Source organism: Pempheris klunzingeri, chromosome 21 (genome assembly GCF_042242105.1).
Source record: "Pempheris klunzingeri isolate RE-2024b chromosome 21, fPemKlu1.hap1, whole genome shotgun sequence".
In the NCBI taxonomy this organism is placed as follows: Eukaryota; Metazoa; Chordata; class Actinopteri; order Acropomatiformes; family Pempheridae; genus Pempheris; species Pempheris klunzingeri.
The window spans coordinates 2439889-2465017 of NC_092032.1; the positions used below are offsets into that span (position 1 = coordinate 2439889).

General features: G+C 43.3%; 1 protein-coding gene across 1 annotated transcript in view; it reads left to right on the forward strand.

Annotated features, from left to right (window-relative positions):
- The window catches only part of reck (reversion-inducing-cysteine-rich protein with kazal motifs), a 60467-nt gene extending 42649 nt beyond the window's left edge, over nucleotides 1–17818 (forward strand). The window contains exons 12-21 of the mRNA XM_070852650.1: nucleotides 195–331; nucleotides 1222–1365; nucleotides 1459–1647; nucleotides 3777–3899; nucleotides 5670–5841; nucleotides 7817–8006; nucleotides 10133–10343; nucleotides 10459–10532; nucleotides 13459–13614; nucleotides 17601–17818. Coding sequence (XP_070708751.1) covers nucleotides 195–331; nucleotides 1222–1365; nucleotides 1459–1647; nucleotides 3777–3899; nucleotides 5670–5841; nucleotides 7817–8006; nucleotides 10133–10343; nucleotides 10459–10532; nucleotides 13459–13614; nucleotides 17601–17813 — 1609 coding nt within the window. The 3' untranslated portion in view covers nucleotides 17814–17818. The remainder of the gene's footprint in view (nucleotides 1–194; nucleotides 332–1221; nucleotides 1366–1458; nucleotides 1648–3776; nucleotides 3900–5669; nucleotides 5842–7816; nucleotides 8007–10132; nucleotides 10344–10458; nucleotides 10533–13458; nucleotides 13615–17600) is intronic.
- The last annotated feature ends 7311 nt before the right edge of the window (nucleotides 17819–25129 follow it).

A 25129-nucleotide genomic window follows, 5' to 3' on the forward strand; every position in this document is an offset into this window, starting at 1 on the left:
GCCAGCATCAAGACAAGAAATGATAGAAGACATGATCACGTTCTGCACTGAGGGACGCTCGCCTCATCTGTCTAGCTTCAGTTACCCGAAAAGGCTTGAGGTCAATCATTGTTTTCCTCCACTCCACATTTTCTTTTATCGGTCTCTGCAGAATAAAGCTGTACACTCGATTGTTATTGCTCGTCTGTCCTCAGGTCAGACTGTGTGGACATCCTGACCCAGTGTGGGGACAAGAAACGTTTCCACGAAGGACAAACTCCAGAGAGGATCTGCGAGCTGCTATCACCCATTGATGACCCTGAACGCTGCATCCCCCTCCACAGATACCTCAGTGAGTCACACATAACAGCACACCCTGCTCAGGGAGACTTGAACTGTCTGTGAAGCTTCGGTTTGGAGCAGCAGTCACTCTGTCTTCAGGAAGAGATGGAAATACCAACAAGATACAGTGTTTCAACTGGAAGGAAACATTTTAAAAACCTCAAACTCCACGTAAGAGTTTGTGTGTATATTTCAGCTAGATCTGCCAGTAAATAGTTTTGCGGCCACCAGGGGGCAGAGGAAGACAGAAGTTCAGGAGCTGACAGACACAGCTCTGACAGCATAGAATCCAGTGCAGCTCTTATGGCCAGCTTTTAACATTAACATCAGCACCCCAATAGAGTTGTGTTTCTAACCACCTGACGGGTTTAAGACCAATGAGCTGAACTGTGTCTGTGGCAGCCTGCTGCTGCTGGGAATGACCGTGAAGAGATGCTGGTTAAGCTTTGGGCAAGGGGACGTTAACATATCAGTCCAAGTCAAGAGTCAGGAGCCTAAAGTCAAAGTGAAGTCACTGGTGTTAAAGTCAAAGGATTTCTGACCTGACGAGTCAAGTCTAAAGTCGTCAGATTCAGAGTTCAACTTCAAATCACACCTCAGCTAAAAGGCAGTGCAGTGGTGATTTGATTCAATAGGTAATATGAAGATTCTATTAATTAATGCAGTTTGAAATATTTCTAGCAATAAAGCCATAAGATGACGAACAGGCTCCTATTATATTATCAGATTATTAGATTATTATATTTGATCATTTTACATTAGTGCCGTTTTTCTTCTGACACGTCTTTTATTTTGAAACCCAACAACGAATGCACCAACAGAATATACTGTGACATCTCATGTGACAGTCAACTTTAATCCTGCTTTACATTTCCATGTTCAACCGTCACCTGACCTCAGCCCCCAGTTCCCTCGGCAACAACATCGTAGAAGAGGTCATCCATCCATGCAACCCCAACCCCTGCCCCAGCAACCACATATGCCAGGTCAACAGGAAGGGCTGTCTCGATGAATTCAGCTGTCAGCCGTACCTCTGCGTGCCAGGTACGACCAGCAACTGCTGCAGTGGAGCAGCTTTGCCGTGTAAGAAGTGCCGTCATTCTCAGCGTGTGTGTGTGTGTGTGTGTGTGTCTTCAGGCTGTAAACTGGGCGAGGCCTCAGAGTTTCTGGTGCAACAGTTCGCTCGCATCCAGGTGCCCACCCGGACTGGTCCTGCCGGGTGCTACGAGGTCTGCAGCTGTGGTCCCAGTGGGCGTCTGGAGAACTGTTTGGAGATGCCCTGTGTGGACACCAGCAGGCCCTGCATCGTAGGAGGACAGAGGAAAAGTAAGACCTCCTTTGTGTGTTAGATACAGTTGTGATTTAAAGGTAATGCCACCGTTGGGGCTCTGATGTCCCTGAATGACCCACATGATAAGTCATTAGATTCATCTCTTCCTGTGGAGAGCAGAATTACTTCTGGACAAGCGTGATTGATCTCCAGCATCTCAATCCGAGCAGCGGGGACTCTCTTCGTGCCATGTAGTTTCATTAAAAGGAAGGAGAGGTTGGGTGGAAACGTTAACTACATGGAGACAAAAACACGAACTAGTTCTTCTAGAGATTAGATGTGTCTGATCAAACCAACATATAGAGTCAGACTGAGGGCTGATGAAATATATTGATCAGGTTGAATGTTCCCCACACATTGACGCTGTTGCAGATCGTTCCTTGTAGCAAACAGAAGTAATTTTCCCAGAACTCACAGCTCAAAGTTTTCTTTTAATGATATCCACGATGTTGTAGGAAGAATCCCAGACATTGTAATAGTTCTGCAGGTTTATGTCAAGTTAAGCTAAGCTAAGTTTGTATGATTCCATCTTTGATTGTGTTACTTTGGCATGATGGACAGCTCCAAACACACAACCACACAATTGATATTGAATAATTCATTCGTTCATTCACTACTAATGAATGAATTGATATTAGATTTAAATCATAACGTTGAATAACAGACATTATCCTTCCACGTTTGCTCACTTTTCAGGCTGTAACATGTTGGAGAGTTGTTTGCAAATGTTGGAGCTTGCTTCATATCCAACAACACATAATTATTATGGTTTGTAGTTAGCAGCATTGCGGGGCACTCAGCTGAAACTATTTAGATTCAGTACACATTCAATTAGCCAATTCAGTGAATTAATAATCTTTCCCTCTTGTACAGAGACAGATACATGCCCCATGCCCCTCCCCTCGCCTCAGGTGTATTACCCCTCTAGCTTTCTGCTTTTCTGCTTGTTTTCGCCTGCACTTCCAAGGAGGGCCGAGCTGCTCTGCTTTTATTGAAGACAGATGTTCGGTTTGAAATGGACACACACTGTTTTGTTTTGTATGGAGCTAAACTCCATTCAACAGTCTGGCAATTTAATGTGCTGTTGCCTAACAACGGGGACAGACACAGCACAAAAATGATTCACCTTCTCAGAAGCCCTAAGAGTTGTCTCTTCAGTTCAGCAGGTTTGTACTTCACCAAGCAGGTTATATTTCTTCACCCTGAAAAGGCATGGAGGACTATAAATGCTTTGTGCCTGTCGGCTCCTCTTAATTCTATTGTTTCGATCATAATTGCTCTGCAGTCACCTTGGTTGGACATGTGAAGAGCACAGTTTACTTTAGCCTAAACCTTTCTGCAGCACGTTGTTTTCCACACAGGCACGCCACGGTAGGTGGTTGCAGATAGTGAGAAACAATCCCTGTGGAAGGGAGTTGTGCCTGCTGGAGGAGCTGTGTACTGAAGTGAAGTGTAGATCTTAGTAAATGTCAGCATGTGGTGACAGTTATGATCTTGGGGTGCCCTGATGGTCTAAAAGGGTGAAGGCTGTCAAAATGGCCAAAACATAACATACATATAAAAGTCTTAGCCCTAGCTAAGTTCTTTAAACACTGCTTTGATTAGTTAATTGTGGATGTAGTTCTCCTGGATAACAGCACTCTCTGTTTTTAATTGGGTCAGTGCCGATCATTTGATGGTACTCATGTCTGGCTGGCATGGCGCTATGGCAACAGGCACACATTGTGACTGCAGGTGCACAGATACTTAATTGAAGGCTGAAGAATCACCTCTAAACAGCAGTTTCCACTATTTTCTGCTATCTTACAGCTATGTTGGTTTGTCTGTCAGGACATGTTGTTTACTATGTAAGCAGTAAGAGCTCTACCGTGATGCTTAGTTATCGAGGAGAGCCAAGTGCTTGTTGTCGTGAGCTTTATGGTAACAGCTGACATTTACACCAATGATCATAGCTGATACCTTATTTTTACTAGTTTAATCACTACTACTTAACAAGTTTTGCTGATTAGGTAAGTAGCTGACCATGTTATCGCCGTAAATGTCTCCCCATCTGTTCTTGTTTCCAATGGCATCATAACCGTACAGTAACACATGCCCTGTTGTCTAACCGTGTGTGCACCACCAGGCCACGGGACGTCTTTCAGAATCGACTGCCACACCTGTTCCTGCTTCGCTGGTGAAACCGTCTGCTCCACAAGAGAATGTCTCAGCTTGGACAGCTCCAACGAGGACCGCCGACACTTTACCGGTCTGTCTGTCTGTGTGTGTGTGTGTGTGTGTGTGTGATCTTTCAATGATGTAATGCTTTGAACAGGGTTTGGTCATTACAGATAAAGCTGGTCACCCGCTGAGAGGGTCTAGATCCAAGAAGGTCAAGTTATCAAGGTCCTGCCATACATATATAGCTGCACTCAATTACTCAACCCCCATTGCAAATTAAGTAAATTAATGCCTAATTTTCAATGGGGGTCAAATAATTTTGAGGGCAACTGTATATGTAAACTTGTATAGATATATATGGTTAAAAGGGGGGCGCTGGTTGTGTGTCTTCCTCAAGTTGGGGTCCTCCATCAGAGGCCTTGGTTCAGGTAACAGTTTAGTTTTGTTAGTTATATAGTCTTTCTTTAGGTTTTCTTTTGGTCAACGAACCTACAAACTGTTTATCATCATTCTCTTGTCAGTGATGTTCATGCATTTTTGATTTTTATGTCTTCTTGTTGTGCATGTTGCCATCTTTGTTGTGTACAGTCATCTATCACACGGTTAAAGGAAACGGTTTACTTGTTCACACAGACAGCGTCTCTGTGACCCTGCTCTGCTTCTGATCATTCAGAAGCCCTGTGGCACAAACGCTCTTCACTATAAGGGTTTGGCTTGAGAGGAGAAGCTAAAATATCAGATGAAGTAGTGATATATCTATAGCCAGCCAGCTGTGTAGGAAGATGGCATCCTGATTCAACCAACCTTCAGACCTCTGATTGGTTGATGCTTTCTCTTTCATTAGATCTACTGCTAATGGGCACAACAGCAGGTCTATTTGAATCGAAATAACGGAAACAGACGGAGGCCTGGAACCAGACTGTGCTGCACCAGCAGTGCTGAATATCATAGAGAAATCAGAGAGCCCAATAAAACTGGAATGTAGTAAGAACTTTATACCTCATGTGGAGCAGAGTGGGGCTTATGCCTTCCTAACTTCCCAATGCTAACCTCAAAGTGAAAAAGTACAGTGGTGGTTACTTTTTTGAAGCTCAATGGTTCTATCAGTTATGAGGACTGTTCTTACTAAAGTAGTTACAGAGATCTGGAAAAAAGGTGACTTAAGCCGTGTTTCCACCAGCACGACTTGGCCCTACTCGACTCGACACGGCACGGCATGGCATGGTACGGTTGTGTTTCCATTACACCAGGTACCACCTTAAACGAGGGCGGGATTGTCATAGCAAGGCGGGCCGAAACTCCGGTAGCATAATTTGTATACGGCATAAACAAACACAACTAATGACGTGGAGCGTTTGTTTTGCGTGTATCCGTTTACCTCGTTCACAGAAATAATAAAAACGCTCCGTCTCTGTTTCCGGGGTTTTAAAAACAGCGGGTTTGATAGTCGCTCTCATGACTCATCAAGTGACGCCGCTCCCTGGCCAATCAGTGGCCTGCAGTCTGGTGACGTCGCATTGTCAGCTCGACTCAGCTCGCTTGGAACCCCGGCCGAGGAGGTACTAAAATAGTACCTGGTACCAGGTACTAGGGCCGGTGGAAACGCTACCTAAAGCGTACCGAGTCGAGTCGAGTAGGGCCAAGTCGAGCTGGTGGAAACGCAGCATTACTGTCTTACAAGCCAGAGCTGCGAAACCCAAGTTATAAACAGTGATTTTCCTGTAAAGATAAAGGTTTCATATTGTAACCTCACCCAGCCATCCTGTCCAGTGTCTTCACTCCATCACACTTGATGCCATGAATACTTACCTCCCTTGTACTGGTTTCCATCTCCCTCCCTGCCTCCTCTGTCGTCCAGGTCTTCCCTGTAGTTGTCCGGACCGCTTTGTCCCGGTGTGTGCCTCTAATGGGCGGACCTATCCCAGCGGCTGTGTTGCTCGCTGTATGGGATTTAAAGACCATCAGTTTGTCTTCGGCTTGTGTCGCCTCGGCAACCCCTGCGCCAACAAACCCTGCCAGAGAAACCAGAGGTGGGTTCATCAGTAGAGTCAGAGCTAACACTGAACAGCAAAGAAAAAAAATCCCTCTTACTTTTTCTCCCTCCATCTGACTCACAGCCAGGTCGTAGATTCAGGCAGTTATGGTTGTGGCCACGAGGCCTTTTTCAGCATGGAGTTTGTTATACCACTGAATTCAAAGATCAGCATCATGTTTCCAAGTCTTTTCCACCCTCATGGGAACACAAATCTAAGTAACTTTATACATATATGTTCAACCCCAAACAAAAAGCATATATGCTGATATGTTTAACTCAGCTACACATAGGCCGTCTTTTAAAAGAAGCTTATATTATTCCCAACTTCCCCTGTTCAGAGGGGAATTAGGAAGGATTTAAGGTTTCAAAGGTTTATTAATCACATACATAAGCAGTGAGAAGCGAGCTCTTAAGGCTCCAGGATTAGAAAAATAAAATATGAAGGATCAAGATAAATAAAGGAATGTTTATTAATCTAAAATTTACATAAGTCAAACTGAACGTTTTTTACCTTTTTGTAGTATATCATATATTTTGTCAGCTGTTCAGAGGAGACTGCAGGAATAGGGCCTTCATGGTGGAACTGCTGCAAAGAAGAAACCACTGAGGAAGAACAAGAAGAAGAAGAGAACTGCTTGGGCCAAGAAACACAAGGAAGGGACTTTAGACCAGTGGAAATCTGGACTTTAACCAACCTCAACACAATATACCACTTTTAATGCCTACTGCAGTCTAAAAACTGTTCAACCCCCTGAGAGTCCCTCATAAGAACACCCATTTACAAATCAGGTGGTGTATGGAGTCAGATTTGGTTCAAAAGTTTCAAGCAAAACTTATTAAAAGTCAATCAAAATAAATGGATTTGAGAGAGAAAAAAATGAACTCAAGCAAAAAATGATAACCTTCAAAATAAAAAATGTCTCTTGAAAACAAATACCTCTGTCTTTTATTTTGTTCAAGGATGTAGTTTTGCTCTCGCCCTCTCTCTCTTTTGGTTACGCTTCTGGCTTTTTCGTTTGCGCTGCCAGATTCTTTGTTTGAGTTTTGACACAAACCTATCGCGTGGGCGGGCTCTTTCAAGGGCGCGTTCCTATTGGCTGTTGAGTTTTTGAGCGATACAGCTGTGACCCAGAGGTCGTTCCCCTGTTTGCTTGAATTGACTCCTGGGGATCACTTTAATCTTGAAGCAGTTGCTTGTATGCCCCCCTATGCTTCCTCTTCATGCATGCCTTGCATAGCGAATGAAAGATTCTTTCTCCCGCTGGGTGATTAGAAAAAGTTAAAAAAACTTTATAGATCCCCAGGAGTCAATTCAAGCAAACAGGGGAACAACCTCCGGGTCACAGCCAATACGTGATAGGTTTGTGTCAAAACTCAAACAAAGAATCTGGCAGCGCTAACGAAAAAGCCAGAAGCGTAACCAAAAGAGAGAGAGGGCGAGAGCAAAACTACATCCTTGAACAAAAGAAAAGACAGAGGTATTTGTTTTCAAGAGACATTTTTTATTTTGAAGGTTATCATTTTTTGCTTGAGTTCATTTTTTTCCCTCTCAAATCCATTTATTTTGATTGACTTTTAGTAAGTTTTGCTTGAAACTTTTGAAACAAATCTGATTCCATAGTGGTGTGTCAAGCACACCTGATGCAACTAATCAGGGGTCTCATTAGTTGCATCAGATGTGCCTTAGATAGAACACATTAAATACCCGGACTGACCAGGGGTCTGTCCATAGTGACTTTTGGTTGCATGTTAGAAATAGGAGATACAACACACAAAGACTAACAAACGTAAGAACATCAGAGGAAGAACATCATGAGGAATGGGCTCAGATTCCTCAGGAACGCTGTCGTTCATTGAACACAGCTGAAAGTTTGTACATTTTGCCAATAGATTTAATTTGCAATAGGGGTTGAATAATTTTGAGCGCAACTGTAGATGAATACATAAAGGCATATTGTGTGTGTTTCTAGGTGCATCCCAAAGTATCGTGTGTGTCTGAGTGATTCGTCCGACTGCCCGCAATTCGAGTGTGTTGGCCGGCCGGCAGCCTGCGATAAGAACAGTGTGGAGCCGGCCTGTGATACTGACGGCCTGGTCCATCCCAGTCTGTGCCAGCTGCAGCAAGCTGGGAAGACCCTGGCCTACATGGGCCACTGCCAGGTAGGTTACACCAGAGAGCGGAAACCGCAGGGCTAAGAGACTGCTGTCTTCTTCTTGAGAAACATTAATTGCTGTACCAAGTGCAGACCTTGCTGTTGCTTTGTCATTTTTTATGCACTGACCTGGGAGCAAAACCATATTCAGTCTTGCACTGATCCAGAGGGAACAGTGCAGTTTCTGATGTGTTTGGGGAGAGAGTTCCAGAGGGAGGGGGCAGCTATGGAAAAAGCTCTGTTCCCCCGAGTCTGGTATTTAGTCTTGAGTGGTGGAGACAGGAGGTTGGTGTCAGAGGAGTGGAGGCTGTGAGAAGGAGTGTGCTGGTGGAGCAGGCCATTGAGGTAGGAAGGGATTATGGAGAACTGTGTGATGGAGAGTGATGGGCAAAGACAAGATAAAAAGCAGTTCTGGTGATTTGGTTGAAATGGTGTTGAAAGGAGAGGCTGCTGACTCTGAGGTTGAGATTTGTAGGGAAAGAGACAGAGTGGAGTATTTGATAGTGAGGTAGAAGTCAGGGTGGAGTGGTGATGGATTTGGTGGAGATGTAGAGCTGGATGTCATCGGCATAGCAACGGAACTGGAAATCCTTGACGGCTTATAATGTTACCAAGGGGGAGCATGTAGAGGGTGAAGAGGAAACGACCCAGCACCGAACCCTGGGGTACGCCCTGGGACGGAGGAGGAGGTGCAGTAGTTGATACTGAGAGTGGTCTGTTGGAGAGGTATGACTTTGATTCGGAGAGGGCAGAGCTGGTGATGCCGAGGGAGGATTCGAACTGGGAGAGAAGAACATTGTGGTTACTGATGTCGAAGGCTGTAGTGAGGTCGAGGAGAATGAGAATGTTGAGGAGTCCAGAGTCTCAGGAGAGGAGGAGGTCGTACGTGACTTTTAGGAGAGCTGTTTCTGTGCCAAAACAAGGTTTAATAATACTCACACTGAAAGATGGAACCTTCAGTATCAACACAGGACAGAGCTGCCACATATAGAATGCTGAGGTACTAACCTAATTATGCCTATTCATGTCCTGAGTGTGAATGTGCAGAGGAATGATAATGGTCATTTTGTTTAAACCCCCCCCCAAAAAAAATAACTGCTTGAAAAAGAAATGTTTCACCCTATCGAGTTCGATCATGAATTGTACATGTAATGATGTCAGAGTGATGTAACCAATTTGGTGTCTTTAAACTGCTTGATGAAGACTTGATGAAGACCTGTCAGGGTCAGGATATCGCAGATTGTAGCTAAAATCCAAGTTTGAGGTCACTATACTTTTTCCTTCATTGTTTTCAGGTTAACAATACAAAATGTAATGAATAAATAAACTACATTATTATATCAATAAGGCTTTATAAAGCTGCCCAGCAGTATGTAAACCAAAAGTAGTATATAAACTATGTATGAATAAATTAAAATGAGCTCCACTTTTACCAATTGCAACTTTGAAGTGATGAACACATGAAAACATCAATAATTAGACCAACCTCTACTCAGTCAAGGACATCATTCAACTAGTTATCAATATGTTCATTTGATTGTAGTTAAGTTAATAATCAATCATAATTGATCATTTTGTTTCATAAATGAGAATTAAATTGAATTAAATTGACTTTTACCTCACTTAACGAGGTGGACTTTACCGTAAGTCCTATTAACCAATATAATTAGTAATGATCTCTCATAATTATTAAATATGTCTGAAAGCCAATTTGGCCCAGAAATGGTGCCAACCCTCAGCATGTTATATATATTTATACACTGTTGCCCATAAAGTTGGAATAGATTGTGATTGTGACAATGTGATTTATTCTTGATAAATAAAGTTTATATCTTCTCAACTTTATTGATCAAACTCTTCCCATCAGATCACAGTGAAACTTAAACCACAATGAACCTTTGCAAACTGTGTATTCAGGCTTTAACAAGATTGGAGGGTATTGAACAATTATTCCAACTTTATGGGCAACAGTGTGTATATATATATATATATATATAAATATATATATACATACACACATATGAGTACTGACCCCAACACAAGACAGAAAAACAAACAATAACACAAATGCATATGACTTCATATTCTGTATATGTGTGTATATGTGTGTGATTGTGTGTGTAATGTTCTCAGGATGCCTGTAGGAAGCCTCAGCAAGTTTGTGGCCACAACGGTGAAACCTACAGCACAGTGTGTGACGCGTTCTCTGACCGCGTGGCTGTGGACTATGAGGGCCCCTGTCACGCCGTGGGGGCCGTCTCTGACCTGGCCCCCGACTCTGCGTGCGGCGTGATTCCCTGTCCACCTCTGTCCACCCCGGGCTGCCACCCTGTCACCCCACCGGGTGAGTGCACCGCTGACAGAAAATCACCATGTTAAGACCACCATTTGATGGCTCTTTGCTCACGACATGTCTGGAAGCTGTTTTCAAATAATCCCTGACTCTGACCTCTCTCCAGGAGCCTGTTGTCCGATATGTGCCAGCATGCTGCAGATCCTCTGGAGCAAGGAGCAGATGAACACTTTTTCTAAGGTATCTATTCTCTATTTTCAATATAGTTGCCTTGAATATAAAGGCAGTTCAACAATGCTCTCTATCTAAATGCTGCTGTTGTTAACTAGTTGGGAAAGCTATAGATCCAGAGATCCTACTGCAGCTATTCAGACTCTGCACAAATATCCTTTTCAAAAGAGCACAGTTCTGTCACTGAAGCACAAAAGTGTTCTAAAGACAATTTTAGCAGAGGTCGACCCTTTTCAACCTCATTTTTCATGTTTGGTTTCCACACATGCACACACACACACACACACACACATACACAGTGGCAGTATTTAACTATTCCACACACCATGCTGAGGACGCCGAGAAACAACCTGAAGGAAAATGGCGGTGCCAATAAAACAAACACTTAAGTGATTGCAGTCAAGTATTCATAGATTCAGCAGTTCTTCAGGTGCAAACACAAACTATTAAGTGTTAAGCTGAGTTGCCAAAATACCAACTTTACCTTCAAGATGAGTGCAGGCATTAGTGAGTCCAATTACTCCAGTATCTATGATCTGCTGCTCTGTATTGGCTCATTGGCTTTTGGCCTTTAAAAAAAAGCAAACAAACAAAAAAGAAATAATTACAGAAAAGTTCAAAAACTGAAAACTTTGTTTCTTCTTCTTCCCAGACATTTCAGTGCATAACCAGTACTCTAACTGATACTTTAACTTTTCCTGAAATAGGATGTTGAAAGCAGGACTTGCAATGGAGTCCTTTTTACATGATTGTATCTCTACTTCCACGAATGTCTTAGTGTCTTAATGTCTCTTAGTTGAGTTTTCATTGTCAGATGAATTTGTGTTTTTGTTTGGTTTTGAGGTGTGTTAAGTTATTTAAAAAGGGAAAAAAAGAAATACTTTGCACAATAAAGATAATGAAAAATCAAATAAAGTCAGGAAAAGCAGATAGAAGTATATTTTAAGAAGAGATTTAAAAGGAGTCAATGACTCTGCTGACCTGATTATACCATCATAGAAACAATGTTAGAGTTCTGTGCTACAGTTTTACTCAGGCTGAGGGGCTATTTCTTCTCTGGAAAACAGATGAGGACACATGACAGACAAGAGTCCAAACTAGTTAAAAAGGATAGAGACAAGTAAAGTGCTTTACTGGACATTCAGATCCCCTTTCTTATACATGTATGCCAACATACTGTGTCCACGTTATTGTATTGCAGTTCCATATCTATCCCCAGAGAAAAGGTTTGACCTGAAGGGAGAGATAGGGTCATTGGAAATTACTCAGTATATTACCCACAGTTGATGGCCATCGGCACATTGAAGGAAAAAAAAAAGGATATTTCACCACCATTTCACCAGACAGCCGTTTCAACGGGGAACTGAATCTGTTCTCTCTTTCGCTTGTTTTTTTGCTGTACTGCCACTCCCTCGATCAATGAACTCACACGTTAGTTCAGATACGACTTACCATTTCAAAGAGTTTAAAGGTTGCACAACAACACGAGCACACTAACTGACTGTGGCCGCAACTGCTGTGTTCAGCTGTTTTTGTAAATGGAGCCTGGTGGCTGTGAAAGAGAGAGAAAGAGATTTTTCAGCTGGGCCTTTTGGTCACTAAAACACCATTCTCTGCTGCTCCCGTCCACAGCAGTACATGGCTTAGCATCTGTGCCAGGACTCCCGCCTGCTTCTCCAGCGTAGGGGTACTACGACTGCCATCTACTGTGGGCGATACGCTGACTATAGATAAAGACCTCATACAACCACACTTGAAATAATCCAAACTATCCCTTTAACATCCATAACACGCTGATCAGAAGTGGTTGCTTCCTTCCACCTCCCACATGCCTCTCCTGAGCCTCCCTGGATGTGTGCCCAGTCTGTTGAAAAGCAGTAAAGCCTGGAGCACGCTGATGCCTAAATGCTGACATGTTAACAGCTAATAAGTCCCACCAGCATCTCATTCTGATCACCTTAATTATACAACAAAGTCCCTTTGGCTGTTAGTCAACTTGGCTGTAATCCCCAAGCACATCGTAGTAGGACTCAGCGTTAAGCCTGTTAATACCAAACACAAGCAGAGCTGATTTAATCTGCAGCTGCTAAAATACATGAGAATAGTTGAGTTTAACTGCAGCTTAGCCTGTTCGGAGCCCCTCCGTCCTGTTTGTTCAGCTACAGGCCGCCTCTATAACACCAGTTCTCTGCTACAGGCTACAGGACACAGTACCAGCCTGACACGCCGCTGTGTTTGACCAAACCGATGGCAGTCGAGTTGCATTTTGGATGACGTAGGCACAAGGAAGAACAATGCATGGAATAAAAAACACAATCTGTCAATGTTTTGTGTCCATCATGGTTCCATAAAGCAATGTTGTAGGAGTGCAATGCTAAACCAGTGGAGGAATACAAACAGTGTAGTGATTATTTCAGATATAATCCAATAATCCATTGGATTATTGGATTATTCCCAGTGGAAATACTCAGGACATGTCGTCAGTCCCCTCAGTGGAAGCCAGGGTCCTGCTTTTACCCGTACTGTATGAACTGTCTGCCTATAGGCTCTTACTCTAAATGTCTGGAGAATTTTGGTACACAGGAAATGACACGCCAACAGTGGACGAACTGAGAAGCTACAAGTAGCTACAAGTAGCTACAAGTAGCACTGTCTGCACCAACTGAAAAAGGACCGTAAAGTCCCACCCACAGAGAAATGAATGCTTGGCCACTGGGAGTGTGTAGACACCACCAGATGATTGTTGTGAAGTTGTGAATGTCACATCAAACTCACTATGACAGGAACATCGTACAGTCCTTGTGAAAGGACCATTAATGCACCCAACAGGCAGCAATTCTTTACTGACATTTGAAAACTTCATGCAAGTTTAGCTTGAGACTTGTGCAACATTCCTTCAACATTGTCTGACCCCTCCTGACCCCCCGTGTTGCAGATGAATAAGAACCAGCCGGTGACCGTCCATGACGTCCTGCAGATCCTGCGCCTCCATGTCTCAGTGCCGCAGTGCGACGTCTTCGGCTACCTGAGCATCGACCACGAGCTGGTGGTCCTCATCGCTCCGGTGGACCAGCAACCAACACCGCTGCAGGTAAAGCACACACACACACACACACACACACACACACATTTACAGTACATGCAGTCATTACTCAGTTCTTTGGCATTCCTGTTTGTTCTTGTTATACTGCAGTGTGTTAAACCTCAGAAGTGTCTAACAGACAATATTCTGTGTCTACTTGGAAGTCACTTTGACAAAAATGGCATATTTTCAGTTTCTAAAACAGCATTTAGATGACAGCATGATGCATTGAATGGATTAACAGCAACATTTATTTGTTGGAATGTCACATCGAGATTGTATTGAGTAATAACTAATAAATCTAATAAATCTATTCTCTTTTCTAAAATCACAGAGGTTCATCTTCCAGGGTCTTACCCAACAACAACAGGAGCTCCTTTAGACGTACACACAAACATAAATACGGCCACGTTTAGCTCTGCTAATTACCCAGCTCTCTCCTCCTGGACATAAATATTCATGCTTAAACAGATTACAGTGGTAAACGGAGGGGGAGGATGCATCTGTCTCAGTCACTGTTTCACTTCACCTTTTTCCACTTCATTTGCATTGTTTGCTGTCCTGTTTATTATACAGACAGTAGTGACAAACACTACTAATATGTATATATATGTCATGTGTCATATAGTGTGTGATTATTATTTTTCACACAAAACACGCCTAATACCCCCCCCCCCTCTATCCTGTGTGCCATAAGTAGCTTCATCTAACACGAGAAATCAAAGGATTCAAGTAGTAAAAGTACGTACTGCTCTTCTTTCAGTGTGCTAGAATACTCAGAATGCAACTAAGTGTCAGCGAGCTATGTTCAGTTTCATCCATTTGTATGGACTTTTCTTATTATTCAATAGTGGTCTTTGGGAGTGTGTATAAAAGCATCTTTCACATCTACTACGAGAAATGCTAAATGGTTCAGTGTCTTGTCAACGACACTTTAAATCATGACCTCGTGAAAATCTACCTGTAGACTCCACACACACACACACACACACTTATATATTTATGAGTTGTAGGTGTGGCTTTCGGACTCTTAATTCAAAGACATCATGCAATAGCAATACTGCAAAATGTATTGGTAGTTTAAGGGTCAGCTGGGGTTCGATGTAGCAGAAATCACCTGAGTGAGAGATCTCATTATGGATGCTAATCATAAATGGCATAAAACTTGTGAATCTTTCAGCCCACGTTGTATCCTCAAGTCACAGAAAGGGGCTCATGTCAGGTTGTTGTAACAGGAAGAGGTGTGTTATGTGTGTCACCCAGTAAGTGGGTTAAAAAACAATGGAGTACAGCTGCACTCTATGTGGAGCTGAGATGTCTTCAGGCTGGTGTTTAAATGCTGCTGCTGCTGCTAGTAGTCTAATCTAATCTTAGACCAGAATCAGTTCATGCCCAAAAGCATTAAACACGATTCATACAAAAGTCCCAGATAGTCCGACACTGTGTAGTGGAAGAGTTGGAGGGTGGAAAGAGGGAGGGTAACAAAAGACATGAAGAGCGAGAATAAAAGAGTAAGAAGGAAAAGAGAGTGGGTCTGATCCACTGTCACTGGCAGGGGACAAAACTCCTATTGAAATCTGTGAATTCCAACATTTAGGCAATTTTTTCATGAAAATGCTGCTGGATTTGACAGTATTTACAATAGTTAGATAGTTTAAGTCTGGCCTTTATTTACACAGATCGACCTTCAAAGTTGTGCTTCTACACCACCTTAAAACAAAGCAAACACACCTCCTGATCCTTCTTTGGCTCATTGTCACTATTCAGAACAACATTCAGTAAAACTTGCCCTCAAAAACAGAATTCATTCCCACAACATTCTTGCAGAGGAAATGTGTCACCAAGAAAGCTTGCGTCAGTTCTGTTTCTTTGGAAATTGTGAAATTAGTCCCGTATTGCAGCAGAACCCTTGCAGAAAACATCAGGGCCTGTGGGAGGACCAGGTATGACAGCACAGATGCTTCTGTTGGTACTCCTGTCTTTTTTTAGCGCAAGGTCTTTCTGTCCTTGTAAACAAAGAAACTCTTTCATCTGAGCGACAGTATTTTAGAGCCCCAGACTAGTCGCACAGAAACATGTGAAATGACCATGAGCAGAATTATGTGGCGTCAGAATCTAATGTGTTCAAATGGCGCGCCAGCGTGATTGAAACAGTGCCTTCGTCACGGTCGACACGTGACTTTCCTGGTTCTACAGTTTAGTGCAATGCGTGGTGGTGGTCATGTGACATAGTGTAAAGACCGACACTCGTAGGGAGAGAGTTGGGGTGGTCACACACGGGACGGTCCCCTTGTGAAATCAAAAGTCAAACTGACGTACTTAACCCAGACTCTCATCTTGTTTTAAGCCTAACCAAGTAGTTCAGGTGCTTCGACCCAACCAGCTGGGTATTTATTGTTACCATGATGATGCAGGTACTCCCCAGTGGTCACATGTGACGTATCGTATGTAACAGTCTCCATGTAGTTGCTGGTGACAGGCCGACTGGTCTGTGCTGAGCTTGAAGGGTTTTGGCAGTGAGTTGATAGGAATAGAAAGGTTGATGGATGTGGGTCGTGATTTGTGAAAACAGTCCTCCTGCCACCCCCCCACCCCCGTTGCCATCATCAGTGTAGTACTGGAGCTGAGACACACGGGGGGAGAGTTCAGTGTTTCAGTGGGCTTGGAGTACTTGTGCCTCCACAGGTTTGTTCCTTACTGTCTGTATGCTGCCTGAATATGAAAGTTATTCAAATAGGCTCATGCATTCTGTTTTTCCAGGGTTATGCTCTGATTTATCAGAAGAAATGATCTATTTAAATAATGACATCTTTTTAGTGATGATAAATGTAGTTTATCAGAGGAAATCCATGCATCTCTACATTCCCCCCAGCAATTGTGTGCAGTCACACAGGCTGATTCATGTCTGCTGTGACTTTTAATCTTCTCCTGAATCACAGAGAAGGTTCAGAATCCACACAGCCAAGTTGTTAAGGAGCTAAAATGATCATTTGATTAAAACTGCGTTAGCTTGTGCTGCAGCCACAAGGAACCCTCGCTTCTGAGAACTATTAAACCTGAATGGCAATATTAGATGAAACATGAAGTTTGAATGACAATTTGTGAACTTAATCAAACCTCCATTTCAGCCTTTTTAAGATTTCAATCAAAGCAGAGGAGGGTAAAGCTTGCTGAGGCAGAATGAATCTCTCACAAATGGCAAAATGGCATTGGATTTAGACAGAAGAGCAACTGATGAAAAACACACAAAGCAAACAGCGGCCTCAGTTCTGCTAGGCTTTTAGTTTTAGCTGTTACTAGGCAACAGCTTCCCTCACTTGTTTGAGAAGTAAATCCAGCCCCGACTTGACGAAGGCGGTGCCAAAACAAAGTTTCTCCATCCTTAATCACATCTGAGCGCTGCTTCACTGTGCACCTGCAAGATGTTTCTAACAAACAACCTGAATCACGACGGTCAGAAGGGCATCGCATCGATTCAGGAGTGCAGCGCTCCCAGTTGACGTGTTATCTTAGGTAATGGTCCCAGCTCAAGAATCCTAAGAACCGACCAAGGTTATGTGGAAAGCAGCACACACAGCAGACTCCATAATATACGAATGTAGCCTTTAGAACTGAAACACTTCAGCATTCTTAGTGACCTATTTTAGCACTTTGCATGACATTTAAAGGGTTCTTATTTAGCCATTTCATTCTCGTGAGTCCCTTAAAAAGGTTACGAAGGTCTTTCTTGGCCTGTGTTCCTCTCCGTTCATGGGGAGCACCCTCAGCCCGACGACTGTCCCTGATTCCACAACGAACCCCTAACTGCACACACAGCCTTCATCATGACAGGTGGCTGACACCGATTAACTGACATCCAGTTTGTAACATTAGTTTAATACTATCAAGGTGCATTTAAAAGCAAATAAAAAGATCAGTAAAGAAGTAGAGTGACCCCTGTGCTGACTCGGGGGGGGTTCAGAGAGGACGTTCAGCATGCTCTCTTATTTTTCCAGATCGAAGCCTGCAGTAAGGAAGCCGAGAAAATCGATTCCCTCATCAACTATGCCAGCCCAACTCTGGTCTCCCAGGTGCCCCTCTCCGCCTTCCTCAACTCGGAGATCAAGACGTCCTCCATCCACTCATCCGGGGGGGCGCGGCCTTCACCCCTGCCCCCCGGCCTGAGCTTCCTGCTGTGCCTCCTCATTGCCACAGCCGCTGTCCTCTAAGTGCTTCTGATGCCCACCCAGTCTCTCCCTCAGTAACTCTTGAGTGTTCCAAAGTATCCCCCCTCTTCCTGGGATGGGGGGGGAGGGGGTGGGGGAGGGGTGTCATGAGGTGAGTGTGTTTGGGCGGTCGCAGAGCAGGAAGAAGCAGCGGCGATGTCTTTCGACAATCATTCCTATTGACTCGCCTGCGTGTCAAACAATCAAGGTGGTGGAAAAGCTATTAATACAGAAAGCTTTTGTATGAACAGTGTTATTCAGTGGATGAGTTTCTCACTGGAGTTCCCTCCAGTGAGGAGTGTGTGACTGTGTGTGTGTGTGTGTGTGTGTGTGTGTGTGACCTTAAAGAAGCATTTGACTTCATACCAGCAGTGTTTATCCATTAGTCCAAGCAGCTTGCTCTCCTCTGAAAGCTGTTAAGAGGGAATGTAAGTTTCATGACTCACTCCATCTTGTTCTGAGGCTTTGTGTTTGTTTGTGTGTGTGCGTGTGCGTGTGTGTGTGTGTGCGTGTCCAACTCGGTCTCAGAGACACACAAGGACAAAACATTCCTGTCTGGCAGCACATCTGTCTGACAAATTACCGGAAAATCCCTCGGCCACACGCACTATCACACGCACAAAGATTGGTATCACTGAAACCAGACCTCCAACCGTCTGTTCAGTGTAAACCAGGTATTAGATGGAGTCAAGTGGCACAGTTTAAGCCTCCAGTAAACTAGACTGCACAGTCTGCACCGGTGCGTGGTGTGTCTAAGGAGAGGTGTGTATGGGCCTAGCGTTTGAACCTCTAACCTCAGCAGTGTTAATGCCATGCTCATGTACTGAGCCAGCTCAGATGAATCTATAATCCAGCCTCCAAAGTCAGTTGTAACTACTGACCAAACAAAGTGCCCGAGGGTGAACGAAAAGCGTTTAGATACTAAGGGAGCCCGCGTCCTGATGTGCTTCACGCAGCGACGCAGTGAAGCACATCAGAGCCGAGACGGCGATCTAGGATCTAAAACTACCTTGGACTCACCCGATAAGAGACTTTTCTCCAAAGCAGACCTGGTAACACTTTATTTAATGTGGTGTTCAGAATCATTCATGTATTTTCAGGACATTTTGAGCGCACGAGAAAAACACAAAACAAATCTTCAGACCAGGATGTATCATCCACAATGTGAATAAAGTGTCACAGAACATTTCGAAGGTTAAACATTTAATGTAGAAACTGTGCAATGAATTCTCAGACTAAAGAGCACATCAGTGTCATTCTGCCTCCGAGCTACAAGCAGAACATTTCTGAACCATGTAAGAGCTTCACCCAACAGTTGATTTTAGTCAGAAGTTTGCAACTAATGCACTCATTTAGTTTGGTCAGTGAAGTGTCAGTTAGCAGTTTGAGTCCAGTGGTCCCCTGAGCGTACGATGAAGATGGAACAAGACAGAAATCTTAGTCTCTAATCTTCTCGTTTATTGTGGAATACTGGATAGTTTTAAAACTACTCACGTGAAACCATTTTTAAAAGGACTTCATGATCATTAAATCACGAAACGACCCATAAGTCACTGACTCAGACAGCCTGTGACCAAGGTTCTTGAGGAGATAATCCTTTGCCAGGCCCTTTCTAATGTTTCAGCCCAAAGCCTATACAGTCTACAACAATAAAACATGAAGCTCTGTTTGGTTGTTGTTGCAGGATAAAAAAAAGTGGCCGCAATCATTTAACTTGGAGACAAACATGAAAGTGGTGGTTCGCTCACTTTCCCACCTCCCCCCACCCCCCCGAGTCGTTTATTTGACCATCTATAATTTGTAGTTAAAGCAGTGTTGCAGCTGAAGGCGTCACTGTGACATCAGCTCCTGTGCTCTGAGCGTGAGGGAAGCACGGCACTGCAGGATGAGATGAACACCACTTCTGATAAAATGCTGCCAGGACGTTCCCCAGCAGCTGGTGAACGCTGGATCACCGCTCCCTTTGTGTGAGGCCAGTAGCTCTGAAAGCATTAAAAAGGGATGCTTCCTGTCTAGAAGCCATGTCATAACAAAAGGACAATCAGATGCCCACAGTCCACTTTGGGTAGAGAAGATTTCCACAGTATGCCTTGCATATAGTGTCTTATATGAAGTAATAATGAAAATGCAATAAGTTTATATTTGTTAAGAAATGTCTCTATATTTGATATGTATCTGAAAATGGATTGAGATAATGATCATATAATATGTGCCATGTTTTTTTTTTTTCAACAAATAACTGTTACTCTTTTTTTTTTTGCATGATGACAATTATGAAGTGTTTTACTCTAGAATGTATTATAGTTTGTGTTCCGTCTCTATGTGTTCGTGTATCTGCCTGTACAGCACAACATGTCCCCATCTCTAACAGTATTACTGTGCTAGGCAGCTGTGTAGCAGGGAACCCTCACCACGGCTCCGCGGCTACTCTCGTGTGTGTGTGTGTGTGTGTGTGTGTGTGTGTGTGTGTGTGTGTGTGTGAGTGTGAGTCCCCGAGGAGCCGGCAGGTCGTCAGTGTTTCATTCGATTTAACGTCACACTAAAAAAAAAAAAAAAGTACAGATGAAAGAGTTCACACGTTCAGACATCATCGTTCACATTTTAGGGATGATGTTAAATCTCTCTCTCTCTCTCTCTCAGATGAGAAGAGTGGTAGCAGTCCAGTGGACGTGGACGTGGCTAGCTCAGCTCAAACACTGGAAGCAGTGCTAAGCAGCTAGCCTGGCTCCGGCCAAAGTTTGAAAATACACATGCAAGCACTTCTAAAGTTGACTGATGCACACCTCGTATCTCCTTTCTTTTATTTACCCATACACATAGAAGAATGAAGAGAAACGTCAACATTTTATTCATCTGTTCACCAGCTCCATCAGTTGGTTTCTCTCTGCTAACTCATATGGAGATGGCAAACCTGCAAAATGGTTTGTAGTATGTATTTAATGGCTACATAATACCATGGTAACCATGTCCCAAGTCAGCTCCCTCACCAACCACATATATATATGTATATGTATATGTATATGTATATGTGTATACATATATACCTCACTGAACGTAATGCAGAGCTGGAGATACTATTATACTAGTCTTAATGCTCAGTGAAGCTACATCCTGACACCAGCTCCAAATGTCCCAGAATATGAAACTATTCATACATACATTATACATCATGATCATATTTGGTTCATGTTCTACAGCCCTCAGGAAGCCAAGAGGAACTGTATTTGTAGCAGGAAGCTCATTCTTCCTGTCTTTGGATATGATGTAAACGCAGCGTTATGGGGTGTAATTGAGGACATAAGCTGTCCCGAGCATAGAAAACGTGGGGGAGTCAGTCCAATCAGCTGAGATGCTGTCTCTAAAAATAACAGCTAGGTCTGCTGTCCCTCATACTGTGTTTTTACATCATGTTTGATTCCTCATACCAAATGATCTATGGTTTAATGGAGTTCTTTTCATTGCATCACTGCTGTGTTTGACTCTGTAAAAGTGCCATGGGTTTAAAGAAAGACAGTCAACAGGATGCAAAATTCATGAAATATAAAAAAGCAATACCACAACCAGCCCTGTTTTGTTTCTTCACAAACCGCTGCGAGACGCGTTCAGACACAAGCTCAGGAATCCACATCCAGCAAACGTGGAGCCGCACTACTGAAACCCCAAAGATGGGATGTGACTGTTGTAATCAGACTCCCTGTTGAAGCAGATGATCCGACAGCAAACAACACTCAGAAACTGAGGCAGTTATTAACATGTTTGCAGACTGCCCCGAAGGACCTGCTCCAATGTATCACATCCACCTCAGTCTCAGACATCGAACGGCGTTTGAGTACTGAGGCATTAATATTAAATCCAGCGTCTTGAAATTGATAGTAGGCCATTAGGATCAGTGATGCTTGCTTTAAAACTGATATATATATATATAGCTTGTTTCCTAGCTAGTGGTCCAGCTAGCACAGTGATTTACTGAGATGACACGGGGGAGACCTCCAGTGTGACACAGTCAGTGTCGTTCCTATCACATGACATTCACATTCTGAAGCACATCCAGCGCCACCAGTGATGGCTGGTGTGATGGGTGGATGGGAGCCCTCATGTATTACGATGCTTTCAAATTGAATCTCCAGCCACAGTCTCTAGGAAGTAGAGTGAATCATTTTTACATTAGTCTTTATGTCTCGTTTTCATTTCCTCAGACTGGTGAAGTTACCAGTGGTCTGTAACCGACCAAACACGAGTGCTGGTATTGGTTATTGAGGCCAGTTTCCACACGTACTTGAGAGTCTTTTCTTTTGCTGCTAATGAAGGAGGCTTTCATTTGTGTGCCAAGTCAGTGAGCACAGAGAAGATCTTTTCTTAATGCAGGTTCTTGTCCTGTGGGATGTCTGATTGATTTTCATAAATTGTGCAGAGCTCCCACAAGTTCCTGCAGCTTGGATGAGAATATGAGTTTTATCTTTTTGTTCTTTTGAAATCTTATGTTCAGTTTAGGAGGCAAGTACTTGCAGTGATGACGCGCAGTCTAGTCAGTCACTCTGGACTCAGACCTTCAATCTCTGTCATTCTCCTCAATCTAAAAACTAGTTAGGGCATTCAGTGGGGAGAAGTTAATGAATTATATGTTACATTCAATGGGTTAAAATGTCACCCAAATGTTGACCGTAGTGGATATGAGAAAATAATTATGGAACTATTTTGACTTTTACTTTCCCTTTTTGATGAGCAGTATGCTACTAAAGCTTATGCAGACATCAGCAGAGTGACAGCACAAGGTGAAATAAAATGAAATAAATGCAGAAGTGAAAGCAGCTAGTGTTCACTACAACTGAGGCTGATGTGAATGCCATTAGTTTTGCAGGTATTTGGTCATAAACTAAAATACTGGATAGATTAAATGTTGACCTATACTGTACTATATTTAACGTTTGTGGTAATCCAGCCAATATTTGTAAAGACTCTTCACTCAAAACCACAAAGCCTCGTGGTGGCAGAAGAAGAAAAAGGCAGAAGATCAGATCTGGATTCATCTTTTGAACACCATGAATGTCTAAAGCTAGAGACATTTCACTAAAAAACTGAAATGTCAACCTGCTGGTGGTGCTAGAGGGACAGTGGGAGGATCAACAAAGTCATTAGGATCCATCTGCTGGAGAACATGAATATCTGTACAAAACATAAGATCGTTTGTCCGGTAGTTGGCGATAGATTCTAAGTGGTGGACCAACAGATCGACACTGCCATAACAATATTAGTGGTGCTGTATCTTCACTTTCAGCCAAACCAAGGTGCCGTTGTAAATATGACTGATTATCTTACAACAGGAATTATATGATATATTTAAAGTTCTGCAGACATCAGGTCACCAGTAAATTGTCACCAGGATGACCATGGGCGTAGATGGTCATCTCGGTAGCTGTCCTGCCAGCACAGCAAAGGGAATCTCCCATTTCTGGGAACGTCAGAGCAACATTCTAAAGAGCCATTATTTTGAAAAACTGACCACATTCTCAAAATCAAAACAGTTCATTTCTCACTGAAGTACAATTTCAAAAAGTTGAAGTGGTGATACAAACAGTTGTAACAGTCATGGGTTTGGCTCATGTCCTTCACCATCGCTGCTGGTTGATGGAAACTGCATGCTGTGATAATCATCCAGTCCACACGCATGAAGCAGATTCCAAAGTCAATTCTTTTTATATTTCATATTTTTTTATATTATAAACAACAGATTTACCTCAGGGAGCTTTACAGTCTACTGTATTCTGCATACGACATCCTTTGATCTGGATGAGGAAAAGTTATCAGAAAAGCCTTTGATGGAAAAATGGACCACAACAGCAGAGGAGGGATCCCTCCCCCGGGACAGGAACAGGAACAGGAACACAGAACAGAACAAAATCAGTCAATTAGAACTATCTTGGCTAAATGTGGGTTTGACCTGGTCAGCAAATGAACAAGTGATATTCTGCTTGTCTGTGGACAGAAGTGACAAACAATCGGTGTCCTTTTATTTCATGTATTAGTCAGTGAACATTGTGCTTGGTGTCACACCGCCCATTGGAAACAAAGATCCCTTCACTTCCTCTGAGCTGTCAGCAGTTTGTTGAACTACTATAATATAAAAGACAGTTAGACAGAGTCAAAGGGCACACACATAATCACTAAGTTACCTCCTGAGATCTTGATGCCAGTATCCAGTGGGTTTTCCTAGAGCATAACAATTTTTTGGTAAGTCCATAAACCCAACCAAATGAAATAATGGTCCGGACAGCAAAAATAGCAAGACTGATCTTGTAAGCACCTGCAGATTGTTGGATCCAGTTATATACAGTGTGTATATATATAGTGGGACAAGTCATGTGTCCCAAAACAAGCCATGACATTTTTAGCAGCAGTCTGGCTGAGATGAGACAGGACTTCAATAGTGCAAACAGAGCATAGTCCATGCTTGCAGAGCTATACCTACAGTATTTGGTGGGGGGGAAGTCCAACTCTCTGGCAGGTTTGTTCAAAGTCCAAATTCAAATCAAACCACGGGAGACTGACTGGCCACAGCTTGGAGATGGTAGTCAGAGCTAACGAGCCATGAAAAGTCATGTCAAGTATTTCTGGCAAGTGATCCACATCTATGACAGATGTCATCTCATATACATTACAAATCTGCCATCGCCCCTGTTACCTCATCCTGGAATTTTTCTCAACCCCACCCTCTCCTCTTGATCCTCCCCCATGTAAATCAAATCACCAGAACACCCTCTCTCAGTCCCATCAACATCGCCTGCCTCCGACCATAACTGCTGCAGAAACTCTCATTGGTGCTTTCATCACATGCAGTCTCAATTACAGACTCAAGCTCAGCTCAATGACTTTGGTAGAACTACCCCCCCAATAAACTTCAGAATGCCCAAAACTGTGCTGCCTGCTTGCTCAGCCACACCTGGACCAGAGCCCACATCCCTCCAGATCACCTGATCTCCACTGGCTCTCAGATTACGGTACGTAGTTTGTCATTTGTAAACTCATTATTTAATACATTATTTAATAAGGCACTTTCAGAGCGACATGAAGCATCAGGATGGAGAGGAAGAGGAGGAGAGAGGAGCCCAGTGCATCATGGGGAGTCCTGGCACTCTAAGCCTATAGCAGCATAACTAGGGGCTGGTCCAAGGCCTGATCCAGCCCTAAACTATAAGCTTTATCACAAAGGAAGGTTTTTAGTGAACTCAAAGCCACAGTTCTAGATCAGAGAACTGCTCCGTCCAAAGTGGGATGGATGCCGTCTCTTCTAATCAGATCTACGTTTATTCTCAGCCAGCAGT